General features: G+C 43.0%; 1 protein-coding gene across 3 annotated transcripts in view; it reads left to right on the top strand.

The window, feature by feature from the left end:
• Nucleotides 1-12,247: 12,247 nt before the first annotated feature.
• The window catches only part of cadps2 (Ca++-dependent secretion activator 2), a 281,294-nt gene continuing 270,207 nt past the window's right edge, over nucleotides 12,248-23,334 (top strand). For all 3 annotated transcript variants that reach the window (XM_064989950.1, XM_064989949.1, XM_064989951.1), the window contains exon 1: nucleotides 12,248-12,785. In XM_064989950.1, the coding sequence (XP_064846022.1) occupies nucleotides 12,477-12,785 (309 nt within the window). In that variant the 5' untranslated portion in view covers nucleotides 12,248-12,476. The remainder of the gene's footprint in view (nucleotides 12,786-23,334) is intronic.

The following is a 23,334-nucleotide window of genomic DNA, read 5'->3' as shown; positions in this document are numbered from 1 at the left end:
AGCTCATCAATAAGCTAACTGGATCCTGGACTTCCTGATGGGCCGCCCCCTGGTAGTAAGGGTAAGTAACAACACATCCGCCACACTGATCCTCAACACAGGGGCCCCTCAGGGGTGTGTGCTCAGTCCCCTCCTGTACTCCCTGTTTACTCATGACTGCACGGCCAGGCACGACTCCAACACCATCAATACATTTGCAGATGACACAACAGTGGTAGGCCTGATCACCAACAAGGCAGCCTATAGGGAGGAGGTCAGATGACTACAGGAAAAAAAGGACCGAGCACACCCCCATTCTCATCGACGGGGCTGCAGTGGAGCAGGTTGAGAGCTTCAAGTTTCTTGGTGACCACATCAACGACAAACTAACATGGTCCAAGCACACCCAGACAGTTGTGAAGAGGGCACAACAACACCTATTACCCCTCAGGAGACTGAAAAGATTTGGCATGAATCCTCAGATCCTCAGAAAGTTCTACAGCTGCACCGTCGAGAGCATCCTGACTGGTTGCGTCACTGCCCGGTATGACAACTGCTCTGACTCCGACTGCAAGGCACTACAGAGGGTAGTGCGTACCTCCCAGTACATCACCAGGGCCAAGCTTGCTGCCATCCAGGAACTCTATACCAGGCAGTGTCAGAGGAAGGCCCTAAAAATTGTCAAAGACTCCAGCCACCCTAGTCAGACTTCTCTCTGCTACCGCTTGGGAAGTGGTACCGGAGTGCCAAGTCTAGGTCCAAGAGGCTTCAAAACAGCTTCTACCCCCAAGCCATAAGACTCCTGAATATCTAGTCATATGGCTACCCAGATTACTTGCATTGCCCTCCTGTTTACGCCACTGCTACTCTCTATTGTCATCTATGCATAGCCACTTTAATAACTCTACCATCATGTACATACTACCTCAACTAACCGGAATCCCCGCACATCGACTCTGTATCGGTACCCTCTGTATATAGTCTCGCTATTGTTATTTTACTGCTGCTCTTTAAATACTTGTTACTTTTATCTCCAGAAACACGACCAATGGATATTAGACTGGTGTAAATCTGTCCTTTGGTCTGATGAGACCAAATTTGAGATTTTTGGTCCCAATCGCTGTGTCTTGGTGAGTCGCAGATTAGGTGAACGGATGATCTCCGCATGTGTGGCTTACACTATGAAGCATGGAGGAGGAGGCGTGATGGTGCTTTGCTGGTGAAACTGTCAGTGATTTATTTCGAATTCAAGGCACACTTAACCAGCATGGCTGCCTCAGCATTCTGCAGCGGTACGCCATCCCATCTGGTTTGCGCTTAGTGGGACTATCATTTGTTTTTCAACAGGACAATTACCCAACAGACCTCCAGGCTATATAAGGGCAATTTGACCAAGGAGAGTGATGGAGTGCTGCATCAGATTTTTTTTATTTAGCTAGGCAAGTCAGTTAAGACAAATTCTTATTTTCAACGACAGCCTAGGAACAGCGGGTTAACTGCCTTGTCCAGGGGAAGAACAACAGATTTGTACCTTGTCAGCTTGGGGATTCGATCTTGCAACCTTTCGGTTACTGGCCCAATGCTCTAACCACTTGGCTCCTGCCGCCCCATGACCTGTCCTCCACAGTCACCCGGCCTCAACCCAATTGAGATGGTTTGGGATGATTTGGACTGCAGATGTAAGGAAAAGCAGCCAACAAGTGCTCAGCATTGAGAGAATGCCAAAGCTGTGTGCAAAGCTGTCATCAAGGCAAAGGTTGGTTACTTTGAAGAATCTCAAATATAAAATAGATTTTGAATTGTTTAACACTTTTTTGGTTACATGATTCCATATGTGTTATTTCAGAGTTGTGAAGTCCCTATTATTCTACAATCTAGATAATAGTAAAAATAAAGAAAAACCCTGGAATGAGTAGGTGTCCAAACTTTTCACCGGTACTGTATATAGTGTGACTATTTTTATAGCCAACAATGTTTGTTTACCTGAAACAATAGATAGGCATTGCATATAGGATAGGTTGGGGCATGGGCTGCTATGTCTTTGAAATGAAACAGCTTGCAAAAAGCATATTTTGTAAGTTGTTTGTGCATTTACTTCAGCTTCCTCATCGAAGGCCAGAATTAATTGGATTTAATAAACAAAACATATTGGTTCATAATTTGACTGAGGTAATGCACAATTATTCTTCCAGCCCACATTATGGGAACATCAAACTCATGGTCACAGAGGTAGAACCCCATCTAGTGGCTGCAGTGTCACAATGGAATTTGGTGCAGTACAACAAAGTCTGTTTCCATGAAGGAAAGATGTTATTTCACTCAAAACTTGTCATTTAATAATCAGATTCTGTGCATGACTCTTGCGCTATGGGTTATAAATACATTCAAACGTTTGAGAATTCTAATAGTAATACCTAATGATCCTCGTGTCCCAATACCACAAAATGTTTCATCAAAACATTAGAGCCATCTGATTATCTCTGACATTGCAGAGTACCCACCCACACAAATAAATAGGTGCACGCACGCACGCACGCATGCAGGCAGGCACACCATTTGGCTATAGAGGTAGCCTACTATTTAATTTGTGTTAGCACGTCCTTATTTGATGTAACCTAGTATTACGTGTTTTTACAAATGTCAGCCTTAATGTTGTAGACTACTATCAGTACCAAAAGGAGAAGAGACAAGCCTAATCAACATTAAGATAATGAAGTTAGCAAGGTCAGAGAACTGGCAGAGGAGGGCAGAGAACTGGCAGTGTGGTGCCAGGACAACAACCTCTTCCTAACTGCGAGCAAGACAAAGGAGCGGATTGTGGACTACAGGAAAAGGCAGGCCCCATTAACATCAATGGGGCTGTAGTGGAGCGAGTCGAGAGTTAATTTCCTTGGTGTCCACATCACCAACAATCTATCATGGTCCAAACACACCAAGACAATCATGAAGAGGGCACGACAAAACATTTTCCCCCTCAGGAGAGACTGAAAAGATGTGGCATGGGTCCCCAGATCCTCAAAAAGATCTACAGCTGCACCATCGAGAGCATACTGACCGGTTGCATCACCTCCTGGTATGGTAACTGCTCGGCATCAGACCATAAGGTGCTACAGAGGGTAGTGCGTACGGCCCAGTACATCACTGAGGCCAAGCTTCCTGCCATCCAGGAACTATATAATAGGCGTGTCAGAGGAAAGCCCATAAAATTGTCAGAGACTCCAGTCACCCAAGTCAGACTGTTTTCTCTGCTAACACACGGCATGCGGTAACAGAGCGCCAAGTCTAGAACCAAAAGGCTCCTTAACAGCTTCTACCCCCAAGCCATTAGACTGGTGAACAATTAATCACATGGTCACCGGACTATTACATTGACCCCCCCACCTCCATTTGTTTTGTACACTGCTGCTACTTGCTGTTTATTATCTATGCATAGTCACTTCACCTCTACCTACACGTACAAATTAACTCTAACCTGTACCCCCGCATACTGACTCTGTACCAGTACCCCCTGTGTATAGCCTCGTTATTGTGTTATGTTTTATTTTTTTTTCCTTTAGTTTATTTGGTAAATATTTTCTTAACTCTTCTTGAACTGCACTGTTGGTTAGGGGCTTGTACGGTGAGGTCTACACTTGTTGTATTCGGCGCATGTGACAAAGTGTGATTCAATTCACACAGCCCGCATGTCGTGACAGCACTAACGCTATCAGTGATGTTGGTATGGATGTTGAAACGACACTGAAAAAAAGCTCTGTATTTCTTACTCAGCTCCTGTGTTCCAAGTGTACTAGATACTATTCCACAGTTTACACAAACATGCTGCAAAGCTAGCCATAGGGAATCTCATCTAGGGTTTGAGTGCTGCATATCTGAAGGGCCTCACTATCACAAGCGCTCAGTGAGGTTGGACATGCAGTGCTCAGCTTGTGACACTGATGTAACCGTGGCAACAGCAGGGCAGACTTCGTTAGGAGTGTATCGAGTTATTTCTTATGCATGGCCACCTCTTTCCACTCCAGGCCCCATTACAGTAGGCACTGTTTTAGCTGCATTGTCAGGCTACAACATGCAGAACTATGCAAAACCAAAACAATTCTTAAAAGCTACAATATGTAACTTTTGGGGTGACCCAACCAAATTCACATAGAATAATTGTGATAATTGTGCTGAAATTAAACTTGAGGATCTAGGGTAGCCTACTACTTGTTAAAGGAGATCCTTACTGCCCTACATTTCTCCAGAAATTAAGGATAAGAGATTGTCTCAAAGAAACTGAATGTTGGTCGTGGGGGAGGCAGAAAAAGTGGACTGATATAAATTGCTGGAGATTCAACTCGTTTCATGTTCTAATCAGCAGCTATTGGCTATGGTTGAAGCGGTCCCCTACTAATTAGAGTAGAACTAATTTGATAAAGTGGTGGTCATGAATTTACATAAGATTTTATACGAGACTCCTTGAAGACAATATCACTTAATTGTCAATCTTTCACGGCTCTCAGTTACACTGACCCATGTTTCATGAGCTGAAATAAAAGATCCCAGAAATGTACCATATGCAGAAAAAGCTTATTTCGCTCAAATTGTGCACACATTTGTTACATTCCTGTTTGTGAGCATTTATCCTTTGCCAAGATAATACATCCACCTAACAGGTGTAGCATATCAAGAAGCTGATTAAACAACATAAGAATTACACAGGTGCACCTTGTGCTGGGGACAATAAAAAGCCAAAAGCTAAAATATGCAGTTGTCACGCAACAATGCCACGTCTCAAGTTGAGGGAGTGTGCAATTGGCATGCTGACTGCAGGACTGTCCACCAGAGCTGTTGTTATTTAATGTTCATTTATCTACCATAAGCCCCCTCCAACGTCCTTTTAGAGAATTTGACAGTATGTCCAACTGGCCTCACAACCGCAGACCACGTAAAACAAGCTTATACACAGAGTTTACAAAACATTAGAAACCCCTTCCTAACATTGAGTTGCACTCATTTTTGCCCTCGGAACAGCCTCAATTCACCGGGGCATGAACTCTACAAGGGTTCCACAGGGATGCTGGCCCATGTTCATGCCAATGCTTCCCACAGTTGTCTCAAGTTGGCTGGATGTTCTTTGGGTGGTGGAACATTCTTGATACACACAGGAAACTCAGCAGCATTGCATTTCTTGACACACTCCACTCATACTACCATACCCAATTCAAAGGCACAAATCTTTTGTCTTGCTCATTCAACCTCTGAATGGCACACATACACAATCCATATCTCAATTGTCTCAAGGCTTAAAAACTCGAGTTCAACCAATTAATCGGCATGGCCGATTTCAAGTTTGGAATCAGCATTTTTGGACGCCGATTATGTCCGATTACAATGCAATCCACAAGGAGACTGCGTGGCATGCTGACCCCTGTTACGCGAGTGCAGCAAGGAGCCAAGGTATGTTGCTAGCCAGCATTAAACTTATCTTATAAAAAACAATCAATCAATCTTCACTAGTTAACTGGACATGGTTGTTGAATATACTAGTTTAACTAGCTTGTCCTGCGTTGCATATAATCAATGCAGTGCCTGTTAATTTATCCTCGAATCACAGCCTACTTCGCCAAACGGGTGATGATTTATCAAAAGCTCATTTGCGGAAAAAAACACAATCGTTGCACCAATGTACCCAACAATAAACATCAATGCCTTTCTAAAAATCAATACACAAGTATATGTTTTTAAACCTGCATATTTAGTTAAGAAATTCATAATAGCAGGCAATATTACCTAGGGAAATTGTGTCACTTCTCTTGCGTTCAGTGAAAGCAGAGTCAGGGTATATGCAGCAGTTTGGGCCGCCTGGCTCGTTGCGAACTGTGTGAAGACCATTTCTTAATAACTAAGACCGTAATTAATTTGCAAGAATTTTACATAATTATTACATAAAATTGAAGGTGGTGCAATGTTACAGCAATATTTAGACTTAGGGATGCCACCCATTCGATAAAATACGTAACGGTTCCGTATTTCACTGAAAGAATAAACGTTTTGTTTTTTCGAAATGATAGTTTCCAGATTTGACCATATTCATGACCTAAGGCTCGTATTTCTATGTGTTTATTATAATTAAGTCTATGATTTGATAGAGCAGTCTGACTGTGTGGTGGTAGGCAGCAGCAGGCTCGTAAGCATTCATTCAAACAGCACTTTCCTGCGTTTGCCAGCAGCGCTTCACAATTCTTGAAGCACAGGGCTGTTTATGACTTCAAGCCTATCAACTCCCGAGATTAGGCTGGCAATACTAGTGCCTATAAGAACATCTAATAGTCAAAGGTATATGAAATACCAATAGTACAGAGATAAATAGTCCTATAATTTCTACAAGGCAGGCAATACGCTCGACCTCATCTTTACTAGATGCTGTTCTTCCACTAACCTCATTGCAACTCCCCTCCAAGTCTCCGACCACTACCTTGTATCCTTTTCCCTCTCGCTCTCATCCAACACTTCCAACACTGCCCCTACTCGGATGGTATCGCGCCGTCCCAACCTTCGCTCTCTCTCCCCCGCTACTCTCTCCTCTTCCATCCTTTCATCTCTTCCCTCTGCTCATACCTTCTCCAACCTATCTCCTGATTCTGCCTCCTCAACCCTCCTCTCTTCCCTTTCTGCATCCTTTGACTCTCTATGTCCCCTATCCTCCAGGCCGGCTCGGTCCTCCCCTCCCGCTCCGTGGCTCGACGACTCATTGCGAGCTCACAGAACAGTGCTCCGGGCAGCCGAGCGGAAATGGAGGAAAACTCGCCTCCCTGCGGACCTGGCATCCTTTCACTCCCTCCTCTCTACATTTTCCTCCTCTGTCTCTGCTGCTAAAGCCACTTTCTTCCACTCTAAATTCCAAGCATCTGCCTCTAACCCTAGGAAGCTCTTTGCCACCTTCTCCTCCCTCCTGAATCCTCCTCCCCCTCCCCCCCCTCCCTCTCTGCAGATGACTTCGTCAACCATTTTGAAAAGAAGGTCGACGACATCCGATCCTCGTTTGCTAAGTCAAACGACACCACTGGTTCTGCTCACACTGCCCTACCCTATGCTCTGACCTCTTTCTCCCCTCTCTCTCCAGATGAAATCTTGCTTCTTGTGACGGCCGGCCGCCCAACAACCTGCCCGCTTGACCCTATCCCCTCCTCTCTTCTCCAGACCATTTCCGGAGACCTTCTCCCTTACCTCACCTCGCTCATCAACTCATCCCTGACCGCTGGCTACGTCCCCTCTGTCTTCAAGAGAGCGAGAGTTGCACCCCTTCTGAAAAAACCTACACTCGATCCCTCCGATGTCAACAACTACAGACCAGTATCCCTTCTTTCTTTTCTCTCCAAAACTCTTGAACGTGCCGTCCTTGGCCAGCTCTCCCGCTATCTCTCAGAATGACCTTCTTGATCCAAATCAGTCAGGTTTCAAGACTAGTCATTCAACTGAGACTGCTCTTCTCTGTGTCACGGAGGCGCTCTGCACTGCTAAAGCTAACTCTCTCTCCTCTGCTCTCATCCTTCTAGACCTATCGGCTGCCTTCGATACTGTGAACCATCAGATCCTCCTCTCCACCCTCTCCGAGTTGGGCATCTCCGGCGCGGCCCACGCTTGGATTGCGTCCTACCTGACAGGTCGCTCCTACCAGGTGGCGTGGCGAGAATCTGTCTCCTCGCCACGCGCTCTCACCACTGGTGTCCCCCAGGGCTCTGTTCTAGGCCCTCTCCTATTCTCGCTATACACCAAGTCACTTGGCTCTGTCATAACCTCACATGGTCTCTCCTATCATTGCTATGCAGACGACACACAATTAATCTTCTCCTTTCCCCCTTCTGATGACCAGGTGGCGAATCGCATCTCTGCATGTCTGGCAGACATATCAGTGTGGATGACGGACCACCACCTCAAGCTGAACCTCGGCAAGACGGAGCTGCTCTTCCTCCCGGGGAAGGACTGCCCGTTCCATGATCTCGCCATCACGGTTGACAACTCCATTGTGTCCTCCTCCCAGAGCGCTAAGAACCTTGGCGTGATCCTGGACAACACCCTGTCGTTCTCAACTAACATCAAGTGGGTGGCCCGTTCCTGTAGGTTCATGCTCTACAACATCCGCAGAGTACGACCCTGCCTCACACATGAAGCGGCGCAGGTCCTAATCCAGGCACTTGTCATCTCCCGTCTGGATTACTGCAACTCGCTGCTGGCTGGGCTCCCTGCCTGTGCCATTAAACCCCTACAACTCATCCAGAACGCCGCAGCCCGTCTGGTGTTCAACCTTCCCAAGTTCTCTCACGTCACCCCGCTCCTCCGCTCTCTCCACTGGCTTCCAGTTGAAGCTCGCATCCGCTACAAGACCATGGTGCTTGCCTACGGAGCTGTGAGGGGAACGGCACCGCAGTACCTCCAGGCTCTGATCAGGCACTACACCCAAACAAGGGCACTGCGTTCATCCACCTCTGGCCTGCTCGCCTCCCTACCACTGAGGAAGTACAGTTCCCGCTCAGCCCAGTCAAAACTGTTCGCTGCTCTGGCCCCCCAATGGTGGAACAAACTCCCTCACGACGCCAGGACAGCGGAGTCAATCACCACCTTCCGGAGACACCTGAAACCCCACCTCTTCAAGGAATACCTAGGATAGGATAAAGTAATCCTTCTCACCCCCCTTAAATGATTTAGATGCACTATTGTAAAGTGGCTGTTCCACTGGATGTCAGAAGGTGAATTCACCAATTTGTAAGTCGCTCTGGATAAGAGCGTCTGCTAAATGACTTAAATGTAAATGTAATCTAAAACTTCTTAATTGGGAATATTGAAGACTCATGTTAAAAGGAACCACCAGCTTTCATATGTTCTCATGTTCTGAACAAGGAACTTAAACGTTAGCTTTTTTACATGGCACATACTGCACTTTTACTTTCTTCTCCAACATCGTATTTGCATTAAACATGTTTCATTATTTATTTGAGACTAAATTTATTTTATTTATGGATTATATTAAGTTAAAATAAAAGTATTAATTCAGTACTGTTGTAATTGTCATTATTACACACACACACACATATATATATAAATATTTAAAAAAATTAAATTTAAAAAAGTCATATTAATCGGTATTGAAAACTTATAATCGGTCGACCTCTATTAAAAACCCTTCTTTAACTTGACTCCTTCCCGTCATCTACACTGACTGAAGTGGATTTAATAGGTGACATCAATAAGGGATCACAGGATTCACCTGGTCAGTCTGTCATGGAGAGAGAAGGTGCTCCTCGTGTTTTGTACACTGTACATTTTGGGTTCTGACATTTGAACTAATCTCATGGAAGCAGATATATTCTTCAAGAATCAATATATCATTAAAGGAGTAGTTCACTATTTTACGACTTGATGTTACATGGTTTCTCACCATGATAGTAGTCTACTGGCCAGGATAAACTAATCCATGGTTCAGTTATTTAAACAGCTACTACAAACTTCAGCTACTCTAACTAGCCACCCCATTACAATAGAAGTGATGGGGGCATATGAGCATATTTTTATTTATTTATGGCCAAATCAGCTTTAACTAACATCAAACCAAATATGGTGTTGATTTTAATTGGTTTCAGGTGATTTGTAATTTGGACATCATTTTTTAAAACATGCTCAAATCACTTCCACTTACAGCTAGCTTGTAAGGTAAGGTTAGCTGAATTTTGTAGTGGCCTTAAAGAAAAGCGAACTATGATTACAGTCGTGGCCAAAAGTTGAGAATAACACAAATATTCATTTTCAAAGTCTGATGGCAATTTGCATATACTCCAGAATGTTATGAAGAGTGATCAGATGAATTGCAATTAATTGCAAAGTCCCTCTTTGCTATGCAAATTAACTGAATCGCCCAAAAACATTTCCACTGCATTTCAGCTGTGCCACAAAAGGACCAGCTGACATCATGTCTGTGATTCTCTCGTTAACACAGGCGTGAGTGTTGACGGGGACAAGGCTGGAGATCCCTCTGTCATGCTGATTGAATTCGAATAATAGACTGGAAGCTTCAAAAGGATGGTGATGCTTGGAATCATTGTTCTTCCTCTGTCAATCATGGTTACCTGCAAGGAAACACGTGTCGTCATCATTGCTTTGCACAAAAAGGGCTTCACAGGCAAGGATATTGCTGCCAGTACGATTTCACCTAAATCAACTATTTATCGGATCATCAAGAACTTCAAGGAGAGCAGTTCAATTGTTGTGAAGGCGGCTTTAGGGCGCCCAAGAAAGTCCAGCAAGCACCAGGACCGTCTCCTAAAGTTGATTCAGCTGTGGGATCGGGGCACCACCAGTACAGAGCTTGCTCAGGAATGGCAGCAGGCAGGCGTGAGTGCATCTGCACGCACAGTGAGGCAAAGACTTTTGGAGGATGGCCTGGTGTCAAGAAGGGCAGCAAAGAAGCCACTTCTCTCCAGGAAAAACATCAGGGACAGACTGATATTCTGCAAAAGGAACAGGGATTGGACTGCTGAGGACTGGGGTTAAGTAATTTTTTTCTGATGAATCCCCTTTCCGATTGTTTGGGGCATCCGGAAAAAAGCTTGTCCGGAGAAGACAAGGTGAGCGCTACCATCAGTCCTGTGTCATGCCAACAGTAAAGCATCCTGAGTCCATTCATGTGTGGGGTTGCTTCTCAGCCAAGGGAGTGGGCTCACTCACAATTTTGCCTAAGAGCACAGCCATGAATAAAGAATGGTACCAACACATCCTCCAAGAGCAACTTCTCCCAACCATCCAGGAACAGTTTGGTGACGAACAATGCCTTTTCCAGCATGATGGAACACCTTGCCATTAGGAAAAATGATAACTATGTGGCTCGGGGAACAAAACATCAATATTTTGGGTCTATGGCCAGGAAACTCCCCAGACCTTAATCCCATTGAGAACTTGTGGTCAATCCTCAAGAGGCGGGTGGACAAACAAAAACCCCAAAATTCTGACAAACGCCAAGCATTGATTACGCAAGAATTGGGCTGCCATCAGTCAGGATGTGGCCCAGAAGATAATTGACAGCATGCCAGAGTGGATTGCAGAGGTCTTGAAAAAGAAAGGTCAACACTGCAAATATTCACTCATTGCATCAACGTCATAATTGTCAATAAAAGCCCTTGACACTTATGAGTTGCTTGTAATTATAGTTCAGTACTCCATAGTAACATCTGACATATCTGAAGACACTGAGGCAGCCGACTTTGTGAAAATTAATATTTCTGTCATTCTCACCTTTTGGCCACGACTGTACATTCTCTTGGCCCATCACAGGAGGTTTGTGGCACCTTAATTGGGGGGGGGGGGATGGGCTCATGGTAATGGCTGGAGTGGAATATTATCAAATACATGGTTTCCATGTGTTTGATGCCATTCCATTTAGGCAGTTCCAGACATTTATGAGCTGTTCTCCCCTAGACTACTTTCAAGGTGAGGAACCATCTAACAAAGTTGTAAAATACCGCTTTAAGTTAACAAAATGAATGTAACTACTAAGGATTCTAGCTTTAAATTCATCAATGGCTAACCTAATGCAAAAACGGTCTTAAGCAGATATATAGCCTTTCCTGGAAACCAGATTTTGAATTACATTGAATTTCAAGTAGGGAAAAATTTGCATTTGAGTCAGGAAAGTTTCCTCACAACCTCTACAAGCCAGAATGTTGAATACAATTATTTAATGTACTTTACCGATTGTCCGTGCAGTTGAAAGTATAATTACATCCAACTTTTCAAAGTACTGGTAATGCAGTCATTTATATCACCTTATGCATACGTTTACATGATTCTGTACATGCTTCAGGTGATAAATTGTAACACAGCGCTTTGAAAAGTTTGTTATTATTCTTTCCTGTGAATGTTGTCACATTCCTACCGACAAAATTACCAACCGCATGGACAACCCGTAAAGTACATTACAATATAATTTGATTCAACATCCTGGCATGTTGAGGTCATGAGGAAAGTTTCCTGACTCAAAACACTATTTTCTGCCAGACATAAAATTCACTGGAATTCAACGTAGGGTTTCCAGTAAATAGTTCAACAGCCTACTTGTCGTACTATCTGATGTAATTCCATCAAGTGTTATTTGAAAATGTTATGGGATACGCAATTGTTTAAAGTTTTGGTGGCGACCCTCTGAGTGTGGCTTTAAGAGAAAGAAAGGCACCTCCCACATGTTGCTTTTCGTCCATGCTACAGGTTGTCCACCTGTACTGCTTGCTCTGACTGTATCGGCAGCCACACTGCTCGCAGTCTTTTCAAAGGAGCAGAATAAACGAAAACCTCCGAGTTGCCTCGACTCACGTGCCCAAAAACTCCGCCCTCGCATTTGTGTCAAGAAACATTTAACTCGAGTCGTCGTCACAGCTCCAAAAAACACCGGGGAATATAGACAATTCAAGTGAAGCGGCGACCGCCACGTAGGCTACAGTGTGGGGGAAAGGAGTTTACCTGTGTTGTAAAACATGTTAGACCCGTCCTCCAGCGAAGACTCGGGAGGAGAAATTGACGAGGACACTGAAGTTCCAAAAGACTCCCCAAAAAAGCCTTTGACTTCCTCGGGGAAAGGAGGTAAACATAAACGACCACCTGCAGACCAACCACAAGCCGAAAGTCCTTCCGCCGGAGACGAGCAAAAAAATGAGAAAGAAAGACTTCAGAAAGAGGAAGCTGAGCGGAAAAGTAAACTACAGATTTATGTATTTGTGTTGCGATGTATAGCATACCCTTTCAATGCCAAACAACCCACGGATATGGCACGCAGGCAACAGAAGGTGAGTGATCGCGAATAAACGCACGGTCACAGCGAACACCTTTCAAAGTATCCAATTGAATCACAAGCACCTGCTTTCTTTTCAAGTTTTGCGCTCCACTGCCAGCCATGCGAGGTGAAGCAGTTTCACCCAACTTGAAGCAAATTTTAAAGCGTCAATTGGTAGTTGAAACATGTAATCCTCGACATTGTAATGTTAAAAAGCTGAGTGGGGGCTGGAGAATTGGAACCACTCAAATTCATAGACAGTTATGGATGCAAGGACTGACAAACATTATACATTTAATATTGTTTTAAGGCTATAAAATGTTTGTTTACATTCCTTTATTTTAGATACATTTGTGTAAAACAAGTTTATATTTTGTGTTCTGATGGGGTTCGACAGTTGAACTAAGCTCATGAGACATAAATGATTCTTGAAATATTTCATGTATAAATAAGTCCTGAAATGGGTGTAGCTACACAAATTGCCCATTTAACCCATGTATGCAAATGACATATCAGAAGATCTTCAACTCATAGCTTTTTCCAAAATTATTGAATACACTTAAGCCTAAAAGTTGAGGGAGCGTTGTACTTTTTATCTTCAAATGCTTTCATTTGTTGTGACAGGGCTGAGTGCAGGTGTCATCTCCATCCTTTGCTCCCACATAAACTGAATGAATGATGGATGTTTAATATGGTAAATAATAGGCCTACATTGGCTATTGAACATTTCTTGAGTGCTTAAAAACAGATTAAATCTATTTGCAGACAAATGTAGTATTTTAGATATGGCCATTGACTCCTAAACTTTGGTTTGACACCATGCCCAAGCGCTCAACAAAGCTCACAATCTATTTTTAAAGAATTCACTCACCGGCTCTGCGATATTCTTCTTGGAGCCAGGCCAGCAACTGTTTATTTTCTATGCAAGTAATTCTGATATGCACCTGCCATCACATTAGTGGAAATGTCCATTAGGGCATGTATTTCACATCTTGGTCACATCCAGAGAGAGAGGTGTCTGCTTGACTTAGAAGAGGGGAAAAAAATAGGTCTGATTTGCACTCAAATGAAGGCAAAAAAATACTGCTTCTCACAGCGCTCATGCATAAACCCCCAGGATCGTAATTCATTGAGCGAAGTGGAACCGCTGGAGCGCTTGTATTGATTTTGGTGTTGTATTATAAAAACACCTCAAATCCCATGAGCCCAATGGAAAGAGGCAACTGGTGGAGGGAGACATTGTGTTATAGGGAAGGGCCAGTGTTGGGATTGAGTCCAAATTAGCACATGGAGGAATCCACAGAGAGATTAGAGAAGTAGGTTTACTTGGTTTGCATAGTCTTATGCTGCTGCTGCATTCCTGTTCTATGTCCATCTTCCTTACAGTAAACACATTTCACCCTGGCTCACTTGATGGACAGAATTGTTTTAAGTCACTGACCATGACAAACGGATGTCTTACTGTGTGTGTGTGCTTCCACTTGCAGGGCCACGACACTACTTGTATCCAACTCGTTTTTTCACTGCCATCCCAGCTGACCACAGCGAATTGGTGCTCCCTTTGCCACAGTGGGGAGGCTGGTAGCTTAGTGGTTAGAGTGTTGGACTAGTGATCGAAAGTTTGCAAGATTGAATCCCTGAGCTGACAAGGTAAAAATCTGTCATTCTGCCCCTGAACAAGGGAGTTAGCCCACTGTTCCTAGGCCGCCATAGAAAATAAGAATTTGTTCTTAACTGACTTGCCTAGTTAAATAAAGGTAAAATAAGAAAGTTGTCTAGCTTCCATGGTTTAATGACAATTGAGCCATCAAACCCACAGGGCCATTTGATTACCTGTTCAGGAGTCTTATGGCTTGGGGGTAAAAATTGTTGAGAAGCCTTTTTGTCCTTGATTTGGCATTCCGGTACCGATTGCCATGCGGTAGTAGAGAGAACAGTCTGTGGCTGGGGTCTTTGAACATTTTTAAGACCTTCCTCTGACACCGCCTGGTGTAGAGGTCCTGGATGGCAGGCAGCTTAACCCCAGTGATGTACTGGGCTGTACGCGCTACCCTTTAGTGCCTTGCGGTCAGAGGTAGAGCAATTGCCGTACCAGGCAGTGATGCAACCAGTCAGGATGCTCTCGATGTTGCAGCTGGAGAACCTTTTGAGGATCTTAGGACCCAAGCCAAATCTTTTCAGTTTCCTGAGGGGGAATAGGCTTTGTCGTGCCCTCTTCATGACTGTCTTGGTGTGTTTGGACCATGTTAGTTTTGTTGATGTGGACACCCAGGAACTTGAACCTCTCAACCTGCTCCACTACAGCCCTGCTCGGTGCTCGGTCCTCCTTTTCCTGATCAGGCCTACCACTGTTGTGTCATCTGCAAACTTAATGATGGTGTTGGAGTCGTGAGTTTGTGATTTATAACTTTGTGGCTGTGGTAACTAGTGGTGATCCTATTGCTGTCCCTCACTTGCTCCATGTCTTGTTTCCAGAGAGATTTTAGACACAATCAAACACTGGTCTTGGCAATGGAGATAAACTGACTCTCCTACACCGTTGTTGTTCAAAGAAAACGTCATGTCCAATGATACAGTGCCTTGCGAAAGTATTCGGCCCCCTTGAACTTTGCGACCTTTTGCCACATTTCAGGCTTCAAACATAAAGATATAAAACTGTATTTTTTTGTGAAGAATCAACAAGTGGGACACAATCATGAAGTGGAACGACATTTATTGGATATTTCACACTTTCTTAACAAATCAAAAACTGAAAAATTGGGCGTGCAAAATTATTCAGCCCCCTTAAGTTAATACTTTGTAGCGCCACCTTTTGCTGCGATTACAGCTGTAAGTCGCTTGGGGTAAGTCTCTATCAGTTTTGCACATCGAGAGACTGAATTTTTTTCCAAAAACAGCTCGAGCTCAGTGAGGTTGGATGGAGAGCATTTGTGAACAACAGTTTTCAGTTCTTTCCACAGATTCTCGATTGGATTCAGGTCTGGACTTTGACTTGGCCATTCTAACACCTGGATATGTTTATTTTTGAACCATTCTATTGTAGATTTTGCTTTATGTTTTGGATCATTGTCTTGTTGGAAGACAAATCTCCGTCCCAGTCTCAGGTCTTTTGCAGAATCCATCAGGTTTTCTTCCAGAATGGTCCTGTATTTGGCTCCATCCATCTTCCCATCAATTTTAACCATCTTCCCTGTCCCTGCTGAAGAAAAGCAGGCCCAAACCATGATGCTGCCACCACCATGTTTGACAGTGGGGATGGTGTGTTCAGAGTGATGAGCTGTGTTGCTTTTACGCCAAACATAACGTTTTGCAGTGTTGCCAAAAAGTTCAATTTTGGTTTCATCTGACCAGAGCACCTTCTTCCACATGTTTGGTGTGTCTCCCAGGTGGCTTGTGGCAAACTTTAAACGACACGTTTTATGGATATCTTTAAGAAATGGCTTTCTTCTTGCCACTCTTCCATAAAGGCCAGATTTGTGCAATATACGACTGATTGTTGTCCTATGGACAGAGTCTCCCACCTCAGCTGTAGATCTCTGCAGTTCATCCAGAGTGATCATGGGCCTCTTGGCTGCATCTCTGATCAGTCTTCTCCTTTTATGAGCTGAAAGTTTGGAGGGACGGCCAGGTCTTGGTAGATTTGCAGTGGTCTGATACTCCTTCCATTTCAATATTATCGCTTGCACAGTGCTCCTTGGGATGTTTAAATCTTGGGAAATCTTTTTGTATCCAAATCCGGCTTTAAACTTCTTCACAACAGTATCTCGGACCTGCCTGGTGTGTTTCTTGTTCTTCATGATGCTCTCTGCGCTTTTAACGGACCTCTGAGACTATCACAGTGCAGGTGCATTTATACGGAGACTTGATTACACACAGGTGGATTGTATATCATCATTAGTCATTTAGGTCAACATTGGATCATTCAGAGATCCTCACTGAACTTCTGGAGAGAGTTTGCTGCACTGAAAGTAAAGGGGCTGAATAATTTTGCACGCCCAATTTTTCAGTTTTTGATTTGTTAAAAAAGTTTGAAATATCCAATAAATGTCATTCCACTTCATGATTGTGTCCCACTTGTTGTTGATTCTTCACAAAAAAATACAGTTTTATATATTTATGTTTGAAGCCTGAAATGTGGCAAAAGGTCGCAAAGTTCAAGGGGGCCGAATACTTTCGCAAGGCACTGTATCAATCAAAAGCCTTCTGTGGATCAGCTTTTTTTCTGGATCCATTATATATCTCCAGTATAATTCCTGGAGATATTGCAGGTTTGATAAGTTTACCGTAACTGGAAAAACCAGCTCTACTGCGTCAGTCTCCTCCTTATTTGCGTAGTTGACTGGTTGTAGTGGGACTGAAGTAGTCACGTGCTGACTAGCCATCTCAGTATCTCTATCTGACTCTTGTCTCAGGTACTGTAACTGTCTTATGACGAACCATAGGATCAAACAGAACATACACTGTATTGACAATGAATCGCAGTATAACCACATAAACTGGCTCCGTCAATGTATTGGGAACTGCTTCAGAAAGGCTTAGGATGCTTTTACACAGGCAGCTCAATTCTGCTCTTTTGACACCAATTGTTCTTTTGACCAATCACATAAGATCTTTTCACATGAAATATTTTTCAGAGCTGATTTAATTGGTCAAATTTAGTGGGGGTAAAGAAGATCAGAATTTGGCTTCCTGTGTGAATGCAGCCTTATTTGCTTTCCCTCCAGACTAGAGGTCGACCGATTATGATTTTTCAACGCCCATACCGATTATTGGAGGACCAAAAAAGTTGATACCGATTAATCTGACAATTTTATTTTTTGTTGTAATAATGACAATTACAACAATATTGAATTAACCTTTATTTTAACTTAATATAAAACATCAATAAAATCAATTTAGCCTCAAATAAATAATGAAACATGTTCAATTTGGTTTAAATAATGCAAAAACAAAGTGTGGGAGAAGAAAGTAATATGTGCCATGTAAAATGTGTGCCATGTAAAAAAGCTAACGTTTAAGTTCCTTGCTCAGAACATGAGAACATATGAAAGTTGGTGGTTCCTTTTAACATGAGACTTCAATATTCCAAGTTAATAGGTTTTAGGTTGTAGTTAATATAGTATTTATAGGAATATTTCTCTCTATACCATTTGTATTTCATATACCTTTGACTATTGGATGTTCTTATAGGCACTATAGTATTGCCAGTGTAACAGTATAGCTTCCGTCCCCCTCCTCGCCCCTACCTGGGCTCGAACTAGGAACACATCGACAACACCCACACACTCGAAGCATCGTTACCCATCGCTCCACAAAAGCTGCACCCTTTGCAGCGCAAGGGGAATAACTACTCCAAGTCTGGCAAAACCTGCTGAAAGAGCTGCTGGCAAAACCTGCTGAAAGAGCTGCTGGCAAAACCTGCTGAAAGAGCTGCTGGCAAAACCTGCTGAAAGAGCTGCTGGCAAAACCTGCTGAAAGAGCTGCTGGCAAAACCTGCTGAAAGAGCTGCTGGCAAAACCTGCTGAAAGTGCTGTTTGAATGAATGATTACGGGCCTGCTGCTGCTCAGTCAGACTGCTCTATCAAATCAGACTTAATTATAACATAATAACACAGAACTACGAACCTTTGGTCATTAATATGATCAAATCTGGAAACTATAATTTCGAAAACAAAACGTTTATTTCAGTGAAATACGGAACCGTTCGGTATTTTATCTAACGGGTGGCATCCCTAAGTCTAAATATTCTTGTTACATTGCACAACCTTCAATGTATGTCAGAGTTACGTAAAATTCTGGCAAATTAGTTCGCAATGAGCCAGGCAGCCCAAATTGTTGCATATACCCTGACTCTGCATGCAATGAACGCAAGAGAAATGACACAATTTCACCTGGTTAATATTGCCTGCTAAACTGGATTAGTAGTTATTAGTAGTGATTAATTGTTTTTTATAAGATAAGTTTAATGCTAGCTAGCAATTTACATTGGCTTCTACTGCATTCGCGTAATTGGCAGCCTACTTGTGGAGTGCAATGGTTAGTGTTGGACTAGTTAACTGTGCGGTTGCAAGATTGGTACCCCTGAGCTGACAAGGTGAAAATCTGTCGATCTGCCCCTGAACAAGGTAGTTAACCCACAGTTCCTAGGCAGTCATTGAAAATAAGAATGTGTTCTTAAACTGACTTGCCTAGTTAAATAAAAGGTATCAAATACAAAATGAATAATAATAATCGGAAATCAGCGCCCAAAAATACCGTTTTCCGATTATGAAAACTTCAAATCGGCCCTAATTAATCGGAATGGACGTTTTTTTTATTTTTTTAAATCGGTCGACCTCTACTCCAGACCCTTGATCCCAGAGGACCATAGACCACTAACGGATTAGTCCATCAGTACAAAAAGTAAAATTGACTGAAGCTAGATGATGGCTAATGCAACAGTGTGCCGAGCAGATTTATTGAAGAATGGATTGAGAGGACACACACAGTTTATTTTTCACTGAACCCACATTTTTCATTTTTAACTCCGAATACATTTAAATTTGAACGAGTTTACTAGAAATCATACTTTTTCCTAACACATTTTGTTGCCAAAGTGTTTCTGCTTGTGTCAATGACTTCTTTCTGTTGCCTTACTTATGACCGCTTCTACTGCACTGTCAAATTCCTTCTTTGCATTGGACTGCAAATCGGGCCACAGCATTGGTCTGTTTTTTATAAAGGAGGAGAGAGTAGGTATTGTCCACGAGGAGCTGAATCAAACTTTCTCTCCCATAAGGCTTGCCTTCTCCTCTTTCCACAAAATGTTGGCTCTTTCAGTGCAAGTCCATGAGGGTTGTCTGCCTTGTCCCACATCTCTCACTTTCTTATTTTCTGTCTTTAATCTGTTTTTGTACCTTTTATTCCTTTTTTCCCCAATTTGGTAGTTAGTCTTGTCCCATTGCTGCAATTCCTGTACAGACTCGGGAAAGGCGAAGGTCGAGAGCCATGTGTCCTCTGAAACACAACCCTGCCAAGCCACACTGCTCGCTAGTCACACCAATGTGTCAGAGGAAACACTGTACTACTGGAGACCGAAGTCAGCGTGCATGTGCCCGGCCCACCACAAGGAGTCGCTAGATCGTGATGATTTAAGAACATCCCAGCCGGCCAAACCCTCCTGTAACCCGGACGACCCTGGGCCAATTGTGCGCCGCCTCATGGGTCTCCCGATCGCGGCTGGCTGCAACAAAGCCTGGGATCAAACCTGCGATGCAGTGCCTTAGACCGCTGCGCCACTCGGGTGGCTCCCTTTCTTTATTTAACTCAATGGAAACATGTAATTTAGCTGCCATGATTAGTGTGTAATAATATTGAGGATTTCAATTAACTTACATGAGAATGGCAGTAACGGTAAAAATACATTTGATAATATTCTCTCTTCGGTCTCGCTTGACAATCCTCATATTAACCGGAGAGAAACCGTAAGCTGTTAGTCTCCCCTACTCACTTTTTGTTTCCAAGCATGACAGCCAAGGACCGCCTCAGGAACACCTCTCCCATGCATCCTTCCTTCCACATGTCTAATCATCTGGCTTAATTGCTTATTAGACACAAAAAAACAACTTTTTTTTGTACTTCACAATTTGATGTTAAAGGATAAGTCTCCCTGTGTAGCTCTGTGGACTGGTGGGTGAAATTGGTGGCCCATAATGTTTCTTCAGGCATACTTCCGTCCTGTTTGTCCCTTGACAATTTCCCTTTGTGGAGCTTCCCAGGGGCTTATGTAACTCACTTCCTCCTCACCCTCCACTGCCAACAAGTGACTGGACAGTTCAGTGGGGCTTTCTGTGTAGAGATGTTACGTGGAGAGTTGTAGACTCAGAGAAACCCTGAGGGCAGAGCTAGCCCTATAACCCCATTGTGTGTCTTGTTGCTACCCTGGTTCAGAGTCCAGATCTGGAGGGGATACCATGGTACCTGGGTTCTTCACTCTGTAAATGTCCTTAGATATCTTGAAAGGTACAAATAAAACGTGTTATTATTCTAGCCCATAGAGTTTTGGCTGTCAATGTAGCAGGACAAGATGATGCCAATATAGCTCTTGGTTGCTTAAATGAGGTCGATGACAGCTAATAGTTGTTGCAAAAGTTGACATGCTTGGCATTGCCTGGAGTTACAGGCTTTGGAATAGATTGTGTTAGGATGTCTCTCAAGTAGGCCAACAATATTATTGATAATCTTTGGAGAAGAGACTGTTTGATGCTACAGAACAGTGTAAGGAAATAAGAATCCAAGGCTTTGCATTGTTTCATGAACAAAAAGATTGGAAAACACCCAAAAGTCTTGCACACAATTGTTTTGGAAACTTCATTTTGATACAATCCAATTTGCAGTAACAGGCAGTAACGTTTTAAATAAATAAAGGCCTTTCTAATTATGTTTTTTTCCCATGTGTTGTTGTAGGCTTGTTTTGTCAGCCACTGCTGTTGAATTTCTTCTGCCACACGGTCATGCTCATGCCAATGGAAATCATGATATTGTGGCCACCTCAGAGGACACTTTGGCCTATAACCTACATTTCGATGGGCTTTTTTCCCAAAGTACCTTTTGTGTCCCTCATTGAGAAATGGCACAATGTTGTTGTTTTTTTGTCCCCTCGAGCAGTGTATCTTCTCACATTTTTATCTCTTGTTTTGTTTACAGAAAGTACCGTGATGCTATCTCAAGACTTGACTGTTGGCTTAATTTGTAACACCCTTGAGGACACTGGTGTCGTTGTTTTTCTGTATGTTTGTAAATGCTTTTGGACATATTAAATATCTGGGGTCATCTCTCTAAATAGTGCCAGTAGGGGCCTATGCCAGCAGATCCGGTCTGTGGGTCTGCTTGCTAATGAAGTCCATGGGGACAGATCCAGTACTACTCAATATGTTGCGCATGTGTGTTCAGGAGATAATTTGTGCTCCCAGAAGCTCTGGGGAGGTTCTCTGAGGCACTCATTTGGCCATTTGCACATTTTATGTTTTTGTCAGACTATAGACAAAATGGAACACATGCTATGACGTTTTGGAGCGGGCTTGTACTTGTAGTAACATTTTGGGATCAATTTCCAGAAATCCTCCACTGCTAGCAAAGTTGAACCTTTTTATTTGGAATGCCAATGTTTTTTCTCTATTGACCTTTATCCATCCTTTTGAATCACTTTTTATTTCCAACGCACTGGCCTTTTTTTATGCGATGACATTTAATTTGATATTTCTGAGTTCAAACATCAGGGGCAAATCCTTTTCAGTTCTACCTCTAGCAAACACTGACAAGTTGGTAACTTCCCAAAGATGCAACTACCTCACAAAATATTGGTCACAGGTTTGATACTCTCTCCCCTCTTAATGCCTTAACAGCCATGGTTTGACAGTGAGCATTTTATGATACAGTAGCAACAGATTTGAATGAATATGTGCTAGTACATATCATGTAAAAAACATGTCCCTTGGTAACCTAGTATATTACAATGATTGGCTACTTCTATGCCACAAGCAACTTACATTTTCCATAGTTATTGAACTGGCTGACAATGACACCTGGAGAAAAATGATGAAAAGCTATTTTTATTTATTTTACCTTTTATTTAACTAGGCAAGTCAGTTAAAAAAAATTCTTATTTTCAATGACGGCCTAGGAACAGTGGGTTAACTGCCTGTTCAGGGGCAGAATGACAGATTTGTAACTTGTCAGCTCTGGGGTTTGAACTTGCAACCTTCTGGTTACTAGTCCAACACTCTAACCACTAGGCTACCCTGCCGCCATTTGTGTATTCATACCAAAGTTGGCCAAATATATCTCAACTCCACCATACCACATCCTCGGAGTTGAGTGCAGACGAGAGTTTTTGAAGGGAACGTCTGACTCCTTCAAGTCGCTGTGCAATCGATCATTTTTTTGAAGTATATTCTTACACCCTTACCGTGTACTGATGTTTGTCCTCTGTTGCGTGCCTTTCTTTGTTTACTGAAATCCATATTTTTAATTAAAACAATAAGTACAACCGCCGACCTGTTGCTGTGCCGATTTGAATCTCAACAAGGAAACGGTCTGTGGTTGTGTTTGATTAACGTTTTATTAAAAAGTATGGATTTCAACAAACAAAGGCACGCAACAACAGAGGACAAACATAGGTAAACAGTAAGGAGGTAACCTTTTTTTGAAGTATCGATTTCACAGTGAGTCAGAGGTTCACTCAAACTCTTGTCTGCATTAACTCCAGACGTGGTATCGTGGAGTTGAGATGTACTGGCTGGCTCTACCAAAGTAGGCCTAATGGTCTTAAAACGAGAATTAGCACACCACTCAATTATCTGCCTCATTGAATTGGTTCCTTCTGTTGAGCTATGTGTGTGTGTGTGTTTCCTCACAGGGTATTGATTGAGCAAACACAATGCGCAATGCTTTTGGAGCTTTGCGTCTGTGAAATTGAAAATGACACGTTGTATAAGCAATCAGTCTGTCTTTCATGCCCTGTCCTTCAGGCTAAAGTCACTTCTGATAGAATCTTATCTGAGGGCCGTGGTGACAGATTGGCA

This window comes from Oncorhynchus masou, chromosome 15, assembly GCF_036934945.1.
Source record: "Oncorhynchus masou masou isolate Uvic2021 chromosome 15, UVic_Omas_1.1, whole genome shotgun sequence".
Lineage (NCBI taxonomy): Eukaryota > Metazoa > Chordata > Actinopteri > Salmoniformes > Salmonidae > Oncorhynchus > Oncorhynchus masou.
This window is presented reverse-complemented; position numbering and strand designations above follow the sequence as displayed.